The sequence below is a fragment of the Argopecten irradians genome, chromosome 10, assembly GCF_041381155.1.
Source record: "Argopecten irradians isolate NY chromosome 10, Ai_NY, whole genome shotgun sequence".
Taxonomy (NCBI): Eukaryota; Metazoa; Mollusca; class Bivalvia; order Pectinida; family Pectinidae; genus Argopecten; species Argopecten irradians.
Genome location: NC_091143.1, coordinates 36,131,352 through 36,151,949, shown reverse-complemented (window position 1 = coordinate 36,151,949; position 20,598 = coordinate 36,131,352). Strand labels below are relative to the sequence as shown.

Sequence of the window (20,598 nt, the reverse complement as noted above, 5' to 3'; positions counted from 1 at the left end):
TAATGAATGATTTTACCACCAATGTGCATTAAACTGTAAAACATGGTTATAAGAAACCTCTTGGGACTAACAAAATTACTTTGTTTAATATATGTAGTTCGTCATACACACATTTCAAATAAATATGGACCTTGGCTGAGAAAGAAAAATATATTTTAACCGTGACTTAGGTGAAAGCGTGTTCGTTATATAAACATGTTTTACTGCAACATGTACCATAATCAATTTTCTGGTATTTCAAGTTATGTTTTGACCTTTCTTGATATCCAAACAAATTCATGAATGTCCCTTTAAACAATAGAGTAAACAGAAAATCAATAAAAATAAACAAAATATATACTTCTTAATGGATAACAATCCATTTATTCTTCAATATGTTCAATTGCTGCACTTAGAACATATTTCAACGTTTTTTTGCCTCTTGTATTCCGACAGTTCCCGTAATATAAACTGTGCATCTTTTCATTAAATACCGTACATGTATGCATTCTTTCATTCCTGTAACATGCTAGAATATCACTATCCTGATGTTGTGTTTTAATGTAGTGTGTCCTGCCTAAACTCCATCATGAATGTCTTGCTTCATTTCACAGCAATTTTAAATCTGTACAATATTTTCCTCAACCATCCAAAAAATTTGCTAATTTCTCAGTTTGATGGACAAATTCCTTAGTTTATGAGATAAATATCAAGAGCATTGTCAGTGGTATAAATGGGTTCAACTGAATGAAATTCAGAATTAACATTGCTCCTTAGAATTTCATCTGGCAGTTGGCCATAGTACTCGCATAATGTCGTTTCCAGCTGCCGGTAATATGAAGTACTAACTGTGGTCAAATAGCACTATCATAAATAGATCAAGGTCTTCAAAAATAAACTGAGATTTAGGTTTAAAGTCTTTGTATTAGTCCACCAATTTACACCAATAACACTGCGTTTATACAACCGTCGTTTTCTGGATTATTTGTCACCTGGGCATATTTCCCTGAAAACAAATTGTCAATATTTAATTTGGAAGTTTAAGTGTTGGTAGTATATCTAGCAGAACAACATGTTTAAATAAATGTAAATTCAACAAAATAATGCATAATATTTTCTGAAAGTCTGACCAAAGTTATATTTCCATGGATAGAATTAACAAATTAAATCGAGAGATTATTTACTGTAAGTCTCTGGTCATGTGAGATATGTATAGATGTGTAAATTTCCTTAATTTTTGTTTCAATCTTTGTATTAAATGAACCATCAGAGAATTGATCCATTCAGCCATGTACTAAATACCCGAAGACACATGTAATAACACTAATGTGACATCACAGGTAATAATGACGTCATGATCAAAACATGATGTCCCACGATTGTGTTGGTAGATGGAAATATCAAATCTGAGTCTGATTTCACCACTCTTATATAGATTTCCATGTAATATGAAATTTATTAAACTTGTTAAAGGCTCGAGGCATATCAAATGATTAATAAATTTCTTATTACATAGCCACTCATGTAAGATTGTTGGATAAAATGTCGCACTGCTGACAGTGGAACAATTACACAACATTTCTGTATAATTCACAATCATCAGTTTGGTTTTATCAATAATTGTACAGGAATATCTCTAAAACTTGTGCTCTTTTGATAGTTTTCAATACCATGGATTTGACACAACCATAACACTTACCCCATATAACTTTTCCTCCTTGTGTGACTAGACCAAGCTCACTAATGTTGACCTTGAAACAGACAAAACAATACTATATGGATTGCAGTTTAACAGATAATTTTTTTTTTATAATTTATTTTTTATTTCATTTTCATGTGCAATATACCACATAATAAATAGATACTTGCATTCTTATTCACATTCAATATCACTATCACGCTCATTCTCAAACATCTTACTCATATCATCTTCATCATATCATCAATCATCACCATCATCATAACCAACATCAATCCATGATTCACCATCACAACCATAATCTATCTCATCATCATCATAACAGATAGTAACATTGACCTACAAATTAATCTATATTAACCATGGTTAGACAGGCTTTTGACATCCCAGAGCATATTGTATCTTCTACTTTTCAGCGCTCTGCATTGTAGAGAAATGATTCAATCTAATTAAACTTAGACTTGTAATTCTGCTCCGCTACGATGTTTTATGATACGCTCCAATACTAGATCTAACAACTCCTTGTTCAGGGTCACCTCAGCATGACCCCTATATGGAGAGCCAATCTGAGTGTTGCCTATGAAACCCTTGGTGTGATTGAATCTCTCTGAATTATAAACCATTTAACCGATGATATTATATATACATTGAGTATGTCCTGAGATGACCCAATTCTAGGCCAGTGGTCATTCTAAGGTGACCACGAACTGGAAGTTGATGGATCTTGTATTTAGCGTATCGTAGAGCATCGAAGTGCAGAATCAAAGTCTAACTTTAATTAGTTTGAGAAACGATTGTGTAGTTGTGATAAGTGACACCTACCTCTATGACTGTTCCTTTCGTTATTACACCGAGTGAGGTACACATGGTTGATGTATTAAGTGACACCTACCTCTATGACTGTTCCGTTTGTTATTACGCCAAGTGAGGTATACATGGTTGATGTATTAAGTGACACCTACCTCTATGACTGTTCCTTTTGTTATTACGCCGAGTGAGGTATACATGGTTGATGTATTAAGTGACACCTACCTCTATCACTGTTCCGTTTGTTATTACGCCGAGTGAGGTATACATGGTTGATGTATTAAGTGACACCTACCTCTATGACTGTTCCTTTTGTTATTACGCCGAGTGAGGTATACATGGTTGATGTATTAAGTGACACCTACCTCTATCACTGTTCCTTTTGTTATTACGCCGAGTGAGGTATACATGGTTGATGTATTAAGTGACACCTACCTCTATCACTGTTCCTTTTGTTATTACGCCGAGTGAGGTATACATGGTTGATGTATTAAGTGACACCTACCTCTATCACTGTTCCTTTTGTTATTACGCCGAGTGAGGTATACATGGTTGATGTATTAAGTGACACCTACCTCTATCACTGTTCCTTTTGTTATTACGCCGAGTGAGGTATACATGGTTGATGTATTAAGTGACACCTACCTCTATCACTGTTCCTTTTGTTATTACGCCGAGTGAGGTATACATGGTTGATGTATTAAGTGACACCTACCTCTATCACTGTTCCTTTTGTTATTACGCCGAGTGAGGTATACATGGTTGATGTATTAAGTGACACCTACCTCTATGACTGTTCCTTTTGTTATTACGCCGAGTGAGGTATACATGGTTGATGTATTAAGTGACACCTACCTCTATCACTGTTCTGTTTGTTATTACCCCGAGTGAGGTATACATGGTTGATGTATTAAGTGACACCTACCTCTATCACTGTTCCTTTTGTTATTACGCCGAGTGAGGTATACATGGTTGATGTATTAAGTGACACCTACCTCTATCACTGTTCCTTTTGTTATTACGCCGAGTGAGGTATACATGGTTGATGTATTAAGTGACACCTACCTCTATCACTGTTCCTTTTGTTATTACGCCGAGTGAGGTATACATGGTTGATGTATTAAGTGACACCTACCTCTATTACTGTTCCTTTTGTTATTACGCCGAGTGAGGTATACATGGTTGATGTATTAAGTGACACCTACCTCTATCACTGTTCCTTTTGTTATTACGCCGAGTGAGGTATACAATGGTTGATGTATTAAGTGACACCTACCTCTATCACTGTTCCTTTTGTTATTACGCCGAGTGAGGTATACATGGTTGATGTATTAAGTGACACCTACCTCTATTACTGTTCCTTTTGTTATTACGCCGAGTGAGGTATACATGGTTGATGTATTAAGTGACACCTACCTCTATCACTGTTCCTTTTGTTATTACGCCGAGTGAGGTATACATGGTTGATGTATTAAGTGACACCTACCTCTATCACTGTTCCTTTTGTTATTACGCCGAGTGAGGTATACATGGTTGATGTATTAAGTGACACCTACCTCTATCACTGTTCCTTTTGTTATTACGCCGAGTGAGGTATACATGGTTGATGTATTAAGTGACACCTACCTCTATCACTGTTCCTTTTGTTATTACGCCGAGTGAGGTATACATGGTTGATGTATTAAGTGACACCTACCTCTATCACTGTTCCTTTTGTTATTACGCCGAGTGAGGTATACATGGTTGATGTATTAAGTGACACCTACCTCTATCACTGTTCCTTTTGTTATTACGCCGAGTGAGGTATACATGGTTGATGTATTAAGTGACACCTACTCTATCACTGTTCCTTTGTTATTACGCCGAGTGAGGTATACATGGTTGATGTATTAAGTGACACCTACCTCTATCACTGTTCCTTTTGTTATTACGCCGAGTGAGGTATACATGGTTGATGTATTAAGTGACACCTACCTCTATCACTGTTCCTTTTGTTATTACGCCGAGTGAGGTATACATGGTTGATGTATTAAGTGACACCTACCTCTATCACTGTTCCTTTTGTTATTACGCCGAGTGAGGTATACATGGTTGATGTATTAAGTGACACCTACCTCTATCACTGTTCCTTTTGTTATTACGCCGAGTGAGGTATACATGGTTGATGTATTAAGTGACACCTACCTCTATCACTGTTCCTTTTGTTATTACGCCGAGTGAGGTATACATGGCTGATGTATTAAGTGACACCTACCTCTATGACTGTTCCTTTTGTTATTACGCCGAGTGAGGTATACATGGTTGATGTATTAAGTGACACCTACCTCTATCACTGTTCCTTTTGTTATTACGCCGAGTGAGGTATACATGGTTGATGTATTAAGTGACACCTACCTCTATCACTGTTCCTTTTGTTATTACGCCGAGTGAGGTATACATGGTTGATGTATTAAGTGACACCTACCTCTATCACTGTTCCTTTTGTTATTACGCCGAGTGAGGTATACATGGTTGATGTATTAAGTGACACCTATCTCTCTCACTGTTCCTTTTGTTATTACGCCGAGTGAGGTATACATGGTTGATGTATTAAGTGACACCTACCTCTATCACTGTTCCTTTTGTTATTACGCCGAGTGAGGTATACATGGTTGATGTATTAAGTGACACCTACCTCTATAGTCCTTTTACTGTTCCTTTTGTTATTACGCCGAGTGAGGTATACATGGTTGATGTATTAAGTGACACCTACCTCTATCACTGTTCCTTTTGTTATTACGCCGAGTGAGGTATACATGGTTGATGTATTAAGTGACACCTACCTCTATCACTGTTCCTTTTGTTATTACGCCGAGTGAGGTATACATGGTTGATGTATTAAGTGACACCTACCTCTATCACTGTTCCTTTTGTTATTACGCCGAGTGAGGTATACATGGTTGATGTATTAAGTGACACCTATCTCTATTACTGTTCCTTTTGTTATTAAGCCGAGTGAGGTATACATGGTTGATGTATTAAGTGACACCTACCTCTATGACTGTTCCTTTTGTTATTACGCCGAGTGAGGTATACATGGTTGATGTATTAAGTGACACCTACCTCTATCACTGTTCCTTTTGTTATTACGCCGAGTGAGGTATACATGGTTGATGTATTAAGTGACACCTACCTCTATCACTGTTCCTTTTGTTATTACGCCGAGTGAGGTATACATGGTTGATGTATTAAGTGACACCTATCTCTCTCACTGTTCCTTTTGTTATTACGCCGAGTGAGGTATACATGGTTGATGTATTAAGTGACACCTACCTCTATCACTGTTCTGTTTGTTATTACCCCGAGTGAGGTATACATGGTTGATGTATTAAGTGACACCTACCTCTATGACTGTTCCTTTTGTTATTACGCCGAGTGAGGTATACATGGTTGATGTATTAAGTGACACCTACCTCTATCACTGTTCCGTTTGTTATTACGCCGAGTGAGGTATACATGGTTGATGTATTAAGTGACACCTACCTCTATCACTGTTCCTTTTGTTATTACGCCGAGTGAGGTATACATGGTTGATGTATTAAGTGACACCTACCTCTATCACTGTTCCTTTTGTTATTACGCCGAGTGAGGTATACATGGTTGATGTATTAAGTGACACCTACCTCTATCACTGTTCCGTTTGTTATTACGCCGAGTGAGGTATACATGGTTGATGTATTAAGTGACACCTACCTCTATCACTGTTCCTTTTGTTATTACGCCGAGTGAGGTATACATGGTTGATGTATTAAGTGACACCTACCTCTATCACTGTTCCTTTTGTTATTACGCCGAGTGAGGTATACATGGTTGATGTATTAAGTGACACCTACCTCTATCACTGTTCCTTTTGTTATTACGCCGAGTGAGGTATACATGGTTGATGTATTAAGTGACACCTATCTCTATCACTGTTCCTTTTGTTATTACGCCGAGTGAGGTATACATGGTTGATGTATTAAGTGACACCTACCTCTATCACTGTTCCTTTTGTTATTACGCCGAGTGAGGTATACATGGTTGATGTATTAAGTGACACCTACCTCTATCACTGTTCCTTTTGTTATTACGCCGAGTGAGGTATACATGGTTGATGTATTAAGTGACACCTACCTCTATCACTGTTCCTTTTGTTATTACGCCGAGTGAGGTATACATGGTTGATGTATTAAGTGACACCTACCTCTATCACTGTTCCTTTTGTTATTACGCCGAGTGAGGTATACATGGTTGATGTATTAAGTGACACCTACCTCTATCACTGTTCCTTTTGTTATTACGCCGAGTGAGGTATACATGGTTGATGTATTAAGTGACACCTACCTCTATCACTGTTCCTTTTGTTATTACGCCGAGTGAGGTATACATGGTTGATGTATTAAGTGACACCTACCTCTATCACTGTTCCTTTTGTTATTACGCCGAGTGAGGTATACATGGCTGATGTATTAAGTGACACCTACCTCTATGACTGTTCCTTTTGTTATTACGCCGAGTGAGGTATACATGGTTGATGTATTAAGTGACACCTACCTCTATCACTGTTCCTTTTGTTATTACGCCGAGTGAGGTATACATGGTTGATGTATTAAGTGACACCTACCTCTATGACTGTTCCTTTTGTTATTACGCCGAGTGAGGTATACATGGTTGATGTATTAAGTGACACCTATCTCTCTCACTGTTCCTTTTGTTATTACGCCGAGTGAGGTATACATGGCTGATGTATTAAGTGACACCTACCTCTATTACTGTTCCTTTTGTTATTACGCCGAGTGAGGTATACATGGTTGATGTATTAAGTGACACCTATCTCTATCACTGTTCCGTTTGTTATTACGCCGAGTGAGGTATACATGGTTGATGTATTAAGTGACACCTACCTCTATCACTGTTCCTTTTGTTATTACGCCGAGTGAGGTATACATGGTTGATGTATTAAGTGACACCTACCTCTATCACTGTTCCTTTTGTTATTACGCCGAGTGAGGTATACATGGTTGATGTATTAAGTGACACCTACCTCTATTACTGTTCCTTTTTGTTATTACCCCGAGTGAGGTATACATGGTTGATGTATTAAGTGACACCTACCTCTATGACTGTTCCGTTTGTTATTACGCCGAGTGAGGTATACATGGTTGATGTATTAAGTGACACCTACCTCTATCACTGTTCCTTTTGTTATTACGCCGAGTGAGGTATACATGGTTGATGTATTAAGTGACACCTACCTCTATCACTGTTCCTTTTGTTATTACGCCGAGTGAGGTATACATGGTTGATGTATTAAGTGACACCTACCTCTATCACTGTTCCTTTTGTTATTACGCCGAGTGAGGTATACATGGTTGATGTATTAAGTGACACCTACCTCTATCACTGTTCCTTTTGTTATTACGCCGAGTGAGGTATACATGGTTGATGTATTAAGTGACACCTACCTCTATCACTGTTCCTTTTGTTATTACGCCGAGTGAGGTATACATGGTTGATGTATTAAGTGACACCTACCTCTATCACTGTTCCTTTTGTTATTACGCCAGTGAGGTATACATGGTTGATGTATTAAGTGACACCTACCTCTATACTGTTCCTTTTGTTATTACGCCGAGTGAGGTATACATGGTTGATGTATTAAGTGACACCTACCTCTATCACTGTTCCGTTTGTTATTACGCCGAGTGAGGTATACATGGTTGATGTATTAAGTGACACCTACCTCTATCACTGTTCCTTTTGTTATTACGCCGAGTGAGGTATACATGGTTGATGTATTAAGTGACACCTACCTCTATCACTGTTCCTTTTGTTATTACGCCGAGTGAGGTATACATGGTTGATGTATTAAGTGACACCTACCTCTATCACTGTTCCTTTTGTTATTACGCCGAGTGAGGTATACATGGTTGATGTATTAAGTGACACCTACCTCTATCACTGTTCCTTTTGTTATTACGCCGAGTGAGGTATACATGGTTGATGTATTAAGTGACACCTACCTCTATCACTGTTCCTTTTGTTATTACGCCGAGTGAGGTATACATGGTTGATGTATTAAGTGACACCTACCTCTATACTGTTCCTTTTGTTATTACGCCGAGTGAGGTATACATGGTTGATGTATTAAGTGACACCTACCTCTATCACTGTTCCTTTTGTTATTACGCCGAGTGAGGTATACATGGTTGATGTATTAAGTGACACCTACCTCTATCACTGTTCCTTTTGTTATTACGCCGAGTGAGGTATACATGGTTGATGTATTAAGTGACACCTACCTCTATCACTGTTCCTTTTGTTATTACGCCGAGTGAGGTATACATGGTTGATGTATTAAGTGACACCTACCTCTATCACTGTTCCTTTGTTATTACGCCGAGTGAGGTATACATGGTTGATGTATTAAGTGACACCTACCTCTATCACTGTTCCTTTTGTTATTACGCCGAGTGAGGTATACATGGTTGATGTATTAAGTGACACCTACCTCTATCACTGTTCCTTTTGTTATTACGCCGAGTGAGGTACACATGGTTGATGTATTAAGTGACACCTACCTCTATCACTGTTCCTTTTGTTATTACGCCGAGTGAGGTATACATGGTTGATGTATTAAGTGACACCTACCTCTATCACTGTTCCTTTTGTTATTACGCCGAGTGAGGTATACATGGTTGATGTATTAAGTGACACCTACCTCTATCACTGTTCCTTTTGTTATTACGCCGAGTGAGGTATACATGGTTGATGTATTAAGTGACACCTATCTCTCTCACTGTTCCTTTTGTTATTACGCCGAGTGAGGTATACATGGTTGATGTATTAAGTGACACCTACCTCTATCACTGTTCCTTTTGTTATTACGCCGAGTGAGGTATACATGGTTGATGTATTAAGTGACACCTACCTCTATCACTGTTCCTTTTGTTATTACGCCGAGTGAGGTATACATGGTTGATGTATTAAGTGACACACCTATCTCTATTACGCGACTGTTCCTTTTGTTATTACGCCGAGTGAGGTATACATGGTTGATGTATTAAGTGACACCTACCTCTATCACTGTTCCTTTTGTTATTACGCCGAGTGAGGTACACATGGTTGATGTATTAAGTGACACCTATCTCTATCACTGTTCCTTTTGTTATTACGCCGAGTGAGGTATACATGGTTGATGTATTAAGTGACACCTATCTCTCTCACTGTTCCATTTGTTATTAAGCCGAGTGAGGTATACATGGTTGATGTATTAAGTGACACCTATCTCTATCACTGTTCCTTTTGTTATTACGCCGAGTGAGGTATACATGGTTGATGTATTAAGTGACACCTACCTCTATCACTGTTCCTTTTGTTATTACGCCGAGTGAGGTATACATGGTTGATGTATTAAGTGACACCTACCTCTATCACTGTTCCTTTTTGTTATTACGCCGAGTGAGGTATACATGGTTGATGTATTAAGTGACACCTACCTCTATCACTGTTCCTTTTGTTATTACGCCGAGTGAGGTATACATGGTTGATGTATTAAGTGACACCTACCTCTATCACTGTTCCTTTTGTTATTACGCCGAGTGAGGTATACATGGTTGATGTATTAAGTGACACCTACCTCTATCACTGTTCCGTTTGTTATTACGCCGAGTGAGGTATACATGGTTGATGTATTAAGTGACACCTACCTCTATCACTGTTCCTTTTGTTATTACGCCGAGTGAGGTATACATGGTTGATGTATTAAGTGACACCTACCTCTATCACTGTTCCTTTTGTTATTACGCCGAGTGAGGTATACATGGTTGATGTATTAAGTGACACCTACCTCTATCACTGTTCCTTTTGTTATTACGCCGAGTGAGGTATACATGGTTGATGTATTAAGTGACACCTACCTCTATCACTGTTCCTTTTGTTATTACGCCGAGTGAGGTATACATGGTTGATGTATTAAGTGACACCTATCTCTATGACTGTTCCTTTTGTTATTACGCCGAGTGAGGTATACATGGTTGATGTATTAAGTGACACCTACCTCTATCACTGTTCCTTTTGTTATTACGCCGAGTGAGGTATACATGGTTGATGTATTAAGTGACACCTACCTCTATCACTGTTCCTTTTGTTATTACGCCGAGTGAGGTATACATGGTTGATGTATTAAGTGACACCTACCTCTATCACTGTTCCTTTTGTTATTACGCCGAGTGAGGTATACATGGTTGATGTATTAAGTGACACCTACCTCTATCACTGTTCCTTTTGTTATTACGCCGAGTGAGGTATACATGGTTGATGTATTAAGTGACACCTACCTCTATCACTGTTCCTTTTGTTATTACGCCGAGTGAGGTATACATGGTTGATGTATTAAGTGACACCTACCTCTATCACTGTTCCTTTTGTTATTACGCCGAGTGAGGTATACATGGTTGATGTATTAAGTGACACCTACCTCTATTACTGTTCCGTTTGTTATTACGCCGAGTGAGGTATACATGGTTGATGTATTAAGTGACACCTACCTCTATCACTGTTCCTTTTGTTATTACGCCGAGTGAGGTATACATGGTTGATGTTATTAAGTGACACCTATCTCTATCACTGTTCCTTTTGTTATTACGCCGAGTGAGGTATACATGGTTGATGTATTAAGTGACACCTACCTCTATCACTGTTCCTTTTGTTATTACGCCGAGTGAGGTATACATGGTTGATGTATTAAGTGACACCTACCTCTATCACTGTTCCTTTTGTTATTACGCCGAGTGAGGTATACAAATGGTTGATGTATTAACAAAATTAACAAAATTTTCAAATTCGCATAATTTATGCTAAGTAACCAAGGTTATATAGCAAAAACATACTTCTGTCAACAAAAATATTATTAATTTTTTATATCATAGGGCATATTCAATATTTCAAATGCAGCAACTTAATTTCGAAATACTTAATTTGAAATTTAGTAGATTTAGGGGCCAAAAAAGCCATTACCATACCTAGTCCTTTGGAAAAATTACCGGGATATTTAGTATGAAGGATAGATTTAGCTATAGATGCAGAACAGATTAATCTGAATCATCGTTGAATTCTTTACTTTCTTCTTTTACTTACGTTTTCTTCATCTGTACTTTTTCTGAATGTCTTTTCTTGTTGTGTAGTTTGGCTCTGAAAAAAGCAAGGATCCACATCTATTGTTACTTAACTTTAATTTTGTAACATATACAGCAATCAAAAAAAGTGTTCTTCATCAAAATTGGTACAAAGTGTCATTTGTCATATTGTCTTGTATGAGGATTGCTAAATATCGAGAAATTAATGAATACACCGATTCCGGGATACAAGGAACTCTTCCAGGGAAAGAGACTGAAAAACGAATGATTTGGTCAAGTGAGTGACCGGATAACGAATTTAGAGGCACAATATTTTCCGTCATATTCGTTGACACTTATACTGCAGAAAGAAGTGACAAATGTCCGAGCAAAAGTCCAGGGGTCATTGTCGTGTAATATTTACCAAATAACTGGTAACTAAGGATAAAACTTGTTTAATTTTTATGGGTTTTATTTTTTGTTATTTTAGTTTTGGAAAAAAATAGTGCAGTGAATGTTTAAGTTGATATATGAAATATTTGTGAGTGATGACGATCTGATACCGTATGATGTTAGTGGGAACAGCATCCATCTGATTCTGTAACATTCAATGAATCGTTTCTTTGTGAAGTGTACTAAGATCAATTTTTCATAGCATATATTTAGATTATATCTTAATACAATATGTATTTGATAATATAATGTGTTAAAAGTGTTTCTGATCACACCCGGGTAAATACATAATTTCTCCACTCTTGTACAATCATTACATATGCCACCATTTTGTTTCAAATGTGCCCTAAATAACGTCACATGTTGATGAAAGTCACATGACTGAATGTTGTATTCCGGAAACGGTGTATCTAATCGCTTCATTCATATTTTTTCAGTTTTATTCCCAAATTATCTTATTTGTCTATCTCTAATCTTGAAATTTGTATACTCACTTTAGTCCTCTAAGTTTCTTTGCTTTTTCTGCCATTTTATGGGCTTGACGCCCCTCCTTCTTCCTCCTGTTTTAAATCAAACAGCCAGTGCATTAATATCAATACATTCTGACAAAGAAATTTTGGTATAATATAAATGCTAATTATTTCTTAAGTTAGGATTCACTTCAGAAAGAAATATGTCTTATAAAGATAATTCATCATTGATATACAAGATAGGTAATCCAAGTATCACAGAAACAGAATTATATTCTTACTTTCTTTCATGATAATCCAATCTGTAGCCATGACGCTTCCTGTGTAGCTCTATATGTTCGTTCTGAGGCTGAAAAAAACAATGAAAAATATGAGATGAAAAATAAGATTTTTGAAATAAACTATATATACGATTTTTAGCAATGAAATCCACAAATTTACTTCCAAATTATCATGGCTGTAAATGGGCTTTACACTTATTGATGACAGGTAATCCAATATAATGACAATCTGCATATCCAATTTCTGCAAACCGATTTCAATGTAAAACGATATTTTTGCAATTATGTTGATGATCAAATGAAGAGGAAGACATGTAGTTTGTGATTTACTAGAATATGAATATTAGCTAGCTATAAGTATAAGTTCAGCTGAAGTTGACGAGAGCCAGGCACAGGTTGAGCAACAAATGAATCTGGACACATTTCATTTGTGGTCTATCAAACCCATCAGCGTTACATCAACATATATAATATGGAGAACATAATTAGACACATCAACTATCAGTAATGAGCTATTTACCATGTTTGTAACGCTTTAATTGTTGTTTCTCAGTCGTGTTTTTGTTTATGGTGAAATAACGTGCAGCGTAAACACGACCTCGCTTTTAAAAGGAAGTTACAAGCGCATAATGTACCAAGACCGGAAAGTAAAACCTAAAACACCTAAGTGCTTAAAAAATAGGACAAATATATCCGGATTTCAATATATTCGTAACGCTTGCGTGATACATTTCGCTGCTTCGATATTTATCACTCAGGTAGATTTGTTTTTAAAAGTTCCGGTTTATTTATGATGATTATGATATTTTTTTTATTAAACCAAGACTGCAACGCGATCTGAAAAAAGGAGAAGTAATGTCACAATGCTCTAATGCGACGCTACCCAAATTGGAACATTTTTTGAAGATAATAGTGAAAAATTTGTAACGTGTGCATGAATCCAGATTTTTCTCTTAACTTTCCACAAATAGATGCCTTCAGTTTTAATTTCATGATTTGTTTACTTGTCAGCAGTGCATATATTTTGAAGGACAGTGGCGTAGCTAGGTCTGGATAGGTCTGCATGCCTGGGGGTGCAGGGGGCGACAGCCTCCTGCTCAGGGTCCAGGGGCGAAGCCCCGGTAGGGGGTATGGGGGGCGAAGCCCCCCAGAAGCTGACGGGACATTGTTACAATGTAGTAACCATTTTACTTCTATGGTAACTTTTAACGTATATACCAATGGTTAAATGGAGGTCACGATATTTAGTTGATAACCATGCAAAACTATACACAAAATTAGAACATTGGTGATTTTTTTATATACATATAGTCGTACTATACTAGACTCCCCTGAAAAGGGCTCGAACAAAAAACAACGGATTTGTGTCTGTAAAAATTAAAATAGAAAGCAATGGGAGAATTTTGTTTTATTTCAACTGATGAAAAACTTATGGTGAATATTTGATACAAAATTGAAATTAAGTTTACGTAATTGCGTAATAAAAAAATTAAACATAGTATTTATGAACTATTTTTCTACATATTCTGTTCTATTTCTAACAATTACAATAACAAAAATTATTTTCTAAATCAACAATCTGTTCATATTCTACAAAAATAAAAGTCAACTATTTCGTGAGAAGTCACCGAAAATCATGGATTAACACGCGTTTTAACGGGGCGGGAAGTGAACTAAAATTGAATAATTCACTTTGGCCAAGAACATGTTGTAATTGCTATTTCAGTTGATTTGCTATCATTTTAATATAGTTATATGTTATAAGAATATTTCTTACTTTTCATGCGATGTTGTTTATTTTGGTATTCGTTAGTGTTTCCCGATTCAAAATCCACATTTGCTTGAGGGAATTTGGTGAAGAAGTCTAATATTGTCTTCGACAAGATTCAAACAATCAAATTTAACAACTAAATGCACGTGGTAACCGGATATATATAGACTAATCTAATAAATTTCCAGAATGGCCAATCTTCAAGTCTGTCAAATGTGCACAAAGTTATGTTAGGCATACAGTTGGACATATCATATGTATTTATACGTAATTTTATATTCGGCAGCGTTACGTGTATTCAAATGTTGTGGGTTTTTTCTGACTGTACAAAAATGTAAGTCAGATTATTTTTTGCATGCTTGAGCATGCAAGCATGCACGGGCGCTACGCCACTGAAGGAGAGAGTTTGAAGCATGCCCGGTTTAGCCCCGTGTTTCAGCAGGTTCGAGTAACCTCCTAAATATAGTTTGATTAAAAATGTATAGATATCATGAAAAATGTTTGAATTCATTTAAGGAAAATTTTTAAAAAATATATTTAAATCACATATCATGTGAAAAAAAATCCCATTTTGCATTTTTTTTTAAATAAATTTTTTTTTAAATAAATGGTAATTTTAGGTTTGTCGCACGAGGTCGTTTCCCGGATTTTTTCACTATTTCATTATTTCCGTTTTTAAATAACGATAAAAATCAACTGGAAAGATAATGACATCTAATAATTGTCACAGTTACTATTCAGCACCTTAATTTTTGTTAAGGACAGTTATTGGTAGTTTTGATTGTAAACGGAAAATTCATTATCGCATATTTTAAAACTATACCATTTTGGGAAGTGTCACGTTAGCGTCATGGTTGTCTCCCGTTTTCCAAAATATTGTGTAATGGACAGATTCTGTGCCTTACTGACGAATGCAAGAAAAAATATGAAATTAAAACTAATATGGATTGAAGGCAAAGCCCCGGAAGAGTAAAGCTACATCACAGGGACCTGGCACGATTTTTTTAACCAACAGTATACATATATAAAATACGTGTATACTGTTGGTGAGCTATGTACATGTAAATACAGGATTGCAACATTTTTTTAATCCAATTTAGTGTAACATTTCTTTATCCAATTAAGAGTGAATCTGTACTATCCCATTCTTTTTGTTTTCTTTTACAAATGTATCACCACAAGATGCAAATTTTGTTTTGCACTCAGGAGATGTGCTCAGGTGTGTATCAAAAGCAAAAACGAGAAAAGGGAGAGACAGCCATGGTGGAGGCGGGCAAAGACTAAAGTGCAGACGACATCAAGACGAAAGCACAAGCAGACGACAGCAAAAACGACAATACAGGCGGACGACAGCTAAACCGTGTGCAACACAGGCGGACGACAATACAAGCAGACTACAACACAGGCGGACGACAACACAGACGGACGACAATACAAGCAAACTACAACACAGGCGGACGACAATACAAGCAGACTACAACACAGGTGGACGACAACACAGGCAGACGGCAGCACAGGTAGAGGTAGTCCGCTAAACCTGCCTATATTATTAGGCTTTTTTTTCATAATATATATATATATATATTAGGCAAAACAAATTAATTAAAAAAGCCTAATAATATAGGCAGGTTTAGCGGACTTAGGTAGAGGATTCTGAACACATCTTGTACTAATCGCTAATGAATTCCTTATCTCAAATATACATAACATACATGATATTACTGACGATAGACTGGCAAAGTCACCCAAGTTAAATCATTATATACATAAGAAACCTGGGCTAAAGCAATGTCATGATCAGTGCTACTTACGGTAAGCGATTTCTGTATTCTATCCCCAGTGTGATTTGTCGTCAGGTGCTGGTAGGTTTATTTAGTGCCCAAAAAGAGAAAAAACTCAATTATTTCTATGAATATTGAGCAATAAAAGACGTGTGAAACATGACCGTTATTCTGTGAAAAACTGTATCTTTAGTTCTAAATAAGAACCATGTACACGGTAGTGAACGTACGTAATGACTGCCACTTTTTGTATCTGCATCGTCTATGAAGTACTGCTAATGCATTCAAGATGTACTGCTCAATGCATTCAAGATTTATAGACTGTTAGTGGAATTCTCGCAGAATGTGCATTTTTTCAGAAATTCAAGGACAAATATTTTACACCCGTAGATCTAACGTTGTTTTCGTGGCTTTCCAGCAGGATTTCAAGGTCTTTCATGGTTCCTGCATTCACAACCGATTCTTGCAAACCGTTCCAGACATTACCAACCAGATTCATCCTTTCTTTTGTTGGTGGATATTAATGGTGTCTTCATCTTTACTATCACTGATTTGTATTTCACTAAATTTTGACTTCTGTGTGCTTTTTTGGCGTTCATGTATATCGTCGATACTTTTCCCTCTTGAAACAGATTGTGATACATGTAAATCAAGGTTTTAACTCTCCATACACAAAATATATATAAGTACAAGAAAATAGTATCATATTTCATGTATCATTGTAACAAGCCAAGCTATCATAGACCTGTTTAATCCATTGTCGCCGCTGTCGGTGGCGGTAAATACAGGGATTAGTAGTAGTAATCACTAGTATCACAAGGGTATAGAGGTATAATAGAAAGAAATCAGAGTTACCGGGATTGCCTTCACAGAGAAATAATAATAATAATACAAAAATCCCCACTCTACTTTGGACGTGACGATATATATCTAAGTTAATTTATGAATATTCTAAACTTAATTTAAGGTGTTTTATTAAAATAGTCAAACGAAAATTTTGGACAGAGATGCAAAGCTATATGTATTAAAAATATTTATATTTAGAAAGATCGATATTAGTTGCTATATATAAGGAAATTCAATTCTCGTAGTATGTTTTGTTTCAGTTTTCTTTCAAACACAGGTGCACATTGTACCAAAGTGTAGTCCACAGGTGTTCGTTTCTAATATAAACATAAGTATAATACTGGGTAATACCCAGTACTATACTTATACTTATATTAGAAACGAGCACCTGTGCTGTAGTCAAAGCTCCCCTAAACCCTGATTGGCTTTCGCGCATGCTTGCTCTCGTGCAAATATAGAGAGTTGCAGTAAACTTATGTCTACGTTTGTCGGTTTCCTTCATTCGTTGGTCGACGGAGCCGAGGTCTCTCATATGGAAGGGCTAGGTGACTTCTCATGGGATACACCTATAAGCGATTGTTGCCATGGGGATCCGTTTTTTGTTTTTTATATGAGTAATTAGTCGGCGGTGAGCATGAGAGATGGCGGATGATTCTAAATCGGCGAGTGAGGTGGAGAGAAGGGGGTAATGGTATGGAATGTCCAAAGAGAGGAGGTGTTATAGTGAGAGTTAAAATTAAGATAGAAGGAAGGGTAAATGAGTAGAAATTTACAGTCGTGCGATGCGTAATATATATATATACTGTTTTGAAAATATCACTGTATTTATCATCACTGTTGTTAAATATTTTACAATACTTGTGTTATCAATATTTATTTCTTTACAAATTGTTATGCTAAGACACGAATTAAATTATATTCTGCATGCACCTACAATACTAAAAATGCAGGGACCGAAGTCCCGATTTTCAGTTTTCATTGTAAAATATATCAAAAGCTGAGTCTGTTCTCTAAGATTAGTTGCTTAGGATGAGATTCGACAGGGAATGAATTTGCATCCACTTTGTTTAAACCCTGATGAAGCCCCTGAATTTTAGCAACAACCATTACAACAACTTCGCTATACTAGCCAAGGGTATTTAGTACGAAACCCTCTCTTTCAGGGAAAGTATCGTATTGCATATGCTTGGCTACCGAAGTCAACAACAGCTGAAAATCCAAACAAACAAGCAGCAAATAAACAAAAATACATATTTAAGGAAAACATATCAAAGTTAATTGAAAGTGAAATTAAGCGTTTGCGAAAATGTCAGGTATTTAAAGATGCTCCACCGCTGACAAATGGTATTTTTTTCACTATCAAAAACAGGAGCAGACAGTTCAGTATTTTTCTCCAGTTACAAAAAGTTAATTACTTCACACCATTACCAACGTTGAAAAGTTTGAGCTTTTAATTTTAATTCAAGTTAAAATTATGAAAAATAATTAATTGCATCCCGAAAAAATTAGCGGCACTATATCCTATATGGAATGAAGTAATGATTGCGCATGCACCAAAGGCGAAATAAATTATTTCATGTTATTTTTTTGTGTTAATTTGGCACATATATACACGATTAAACACCAATTATTGTTCAAATAATAAATATCATTCATGCTCTGAGCATCTTTAACTTGACGCTTGAATAATCAAATATTTTCATCTACATGTCAGTGCGATTGTACCAGTTACTCAAAGAGCATAAAACGCTACATACAGGCAGTCTGTTGGCAAATTAGTGTTTTATTCCTGACAAAATTCGTTTTTCTCAATGCTATTTTATTGTGCTTTAAGCACACAACTGTTGACGCTTACATTTCCTCACCACTTTAATGATTCATATCATAGGATTATTCCATTGTTTAGGTTCTCTGGTCTCAAAACGAGAGGAGAACAGTAGGATTTATTCGAAACACAGTTTGTTGATATATAAACGACCGATGTTCAGGTGAACTAATGCTGAGAGTAGGAAAGGAGAGAAAATAAAAGAATGAATGGAAAGGACAGACAGTTTAAATTACAGTAATACTTGGATTAAAAAATGGGAAGAGAAAAAGTGAAAGGCGAGAAACAATAGTTTTAAAAATACCAGACATGGATTGTGAAATACAGACTGCGGCACTTACCTAGGTTACTGAACTTTGGACTCTTGTTCTGTACTATTGCTTCTATTCCTCAGACTTTGGTATACATATATATAATACGTAGTATTACATGTAAATGTAGAATATTAGTATACACTGAATTTTGTCATAAAAATCTAAAGCACTATCCTAGGAGTTTCCAAACTCCGCTGGGAGTTTCAATGAGTGTAAAAAATGGAGAAAATGTTGAAAATCTGCTTTGTCTGGAAATTCATATTGTACAGAAGACCAAAACTTCGATATCTTTATTTTATGAGTTAAACTTCAACAAATTCAGGAAAATATTAATTTTCATAGGAAAATATTAATTTTCTTTCCTACATAAATACAAATCCTGCATTCACAACCGATTCTTGCAAACAGTTCCAGATATTGCCAACCAGATTCATCATTCCTTTTGTTGGGGGATATTAATGGTGTCTTCATCTTTGCTATCACTGATTTGTATTTCACTAAATCTAGACTTCTGTGTGTTTTTTGGCGTTCATGTGTTTTTTGGCGTTCATGTATATCGTCGATACTTTTCCCTCTTGAAACAGATTGTGATACATGTAAATCAAGGTTTTAACTCTCCATACACAATACATATCAGTACAAGAAAATAGTATCATATTTCATGTATCATTGTAACAAGCCAAGCTATCATAGACCTGTTTAATCCATTGTCGCCGCTGTCGGTGGCGGTAAATACAGGGGATTAGTAGTAGTAATCACTAGTATCACAAGGGTATATACAGGTATAATAGAAAGAAATCAGAGTTACCGGGATTGCCTTCACAGAGAAATAATAATAATAATAAAAAAATCCCCACTCTACTTTGGACGTGACGATATATATCTAAGTTAATTTATGAATATTCTAAACTTAATTTAAGGTGTTCTATTAAAATAGTCAAACGATAATTTTGGACAGAGATGCAAAGCTATATGTATTAAAAATATTTATATTTAGAAAGATCGATATTAGTTGCTATATATAAGGAAATTCAATTCTGGTAGTATGTTATGTTTCAGTTTTCTTTCAAACACAGGTGCACATTGTACCGAAGTGTAATCAAAGCTCCCCTAAACCCTGATTGGCCTTCCCGCACGTTTGCTCTCGTGCAAATATAGAGTGTTGCAGTACACTTATGTCTACGTTTGTCGGTTTCCTTCATTCTTTGGTCGACGGAGCCGAGGTCTCTCATATGGAA

At 36.3% G+C, this 20,598-nt stretch overlaps 1 protein-coding gene across 1 annotated transcript; it reads right to left on the bottom strand.

Annotated features, from left to right (window-relative positions):
- Positions 1-337: 337 nt before the first annotated feature.
- LOC138332681 (ribosome biogenesis protein NSA2 homolog) lies at positions 338-13,477 on the bottom strand. Its single transcript, XM_069280672.1, has 8 exons — positions 13,344-13,477; positions 12,824-12,891; positions 12,567-12,632; positions 11,642-11,695; positions 3,341-3,353; positions 2,641-2,697; positions 1,679-1,730; positions 338-985 (listed from the first exon to the last, which is right to left on the bottom strand). The coding sequence occupies exons 1-8, from the start codon at positions 13,344-13,346 to the stop codon at positions 918-920; spliced, it is 381 nt and encodes a 126-aa protein (XP_069136773.1). The 5' UTR covers positions 13,347-13,477; the 3' UTR covers positions 338-917.
- Positions 13,478-20,598: the final 7,121 nt, after the last annotated feature.

Excerpts from the sequence above, each read along its gene's own strand:
- LOC138332681 (XM_069280672.1), bottom strand. Across the intron at positions 12,633-12,823 it reads TTGGATTATCATGAAAGAAA|GAGGAAGAAGGAGGGGCGTC; the intron begins GTAAGAATATAA and ends GATTTAAAACAG. Across the intron at positions 1,731-2,640 it reads CAAAAGGAACAGTCATAGAG|GTCAACATTAGTGAGCTTGG; the intron begins GTAGGTGTCACT and ends GTCTGTTTCAAG.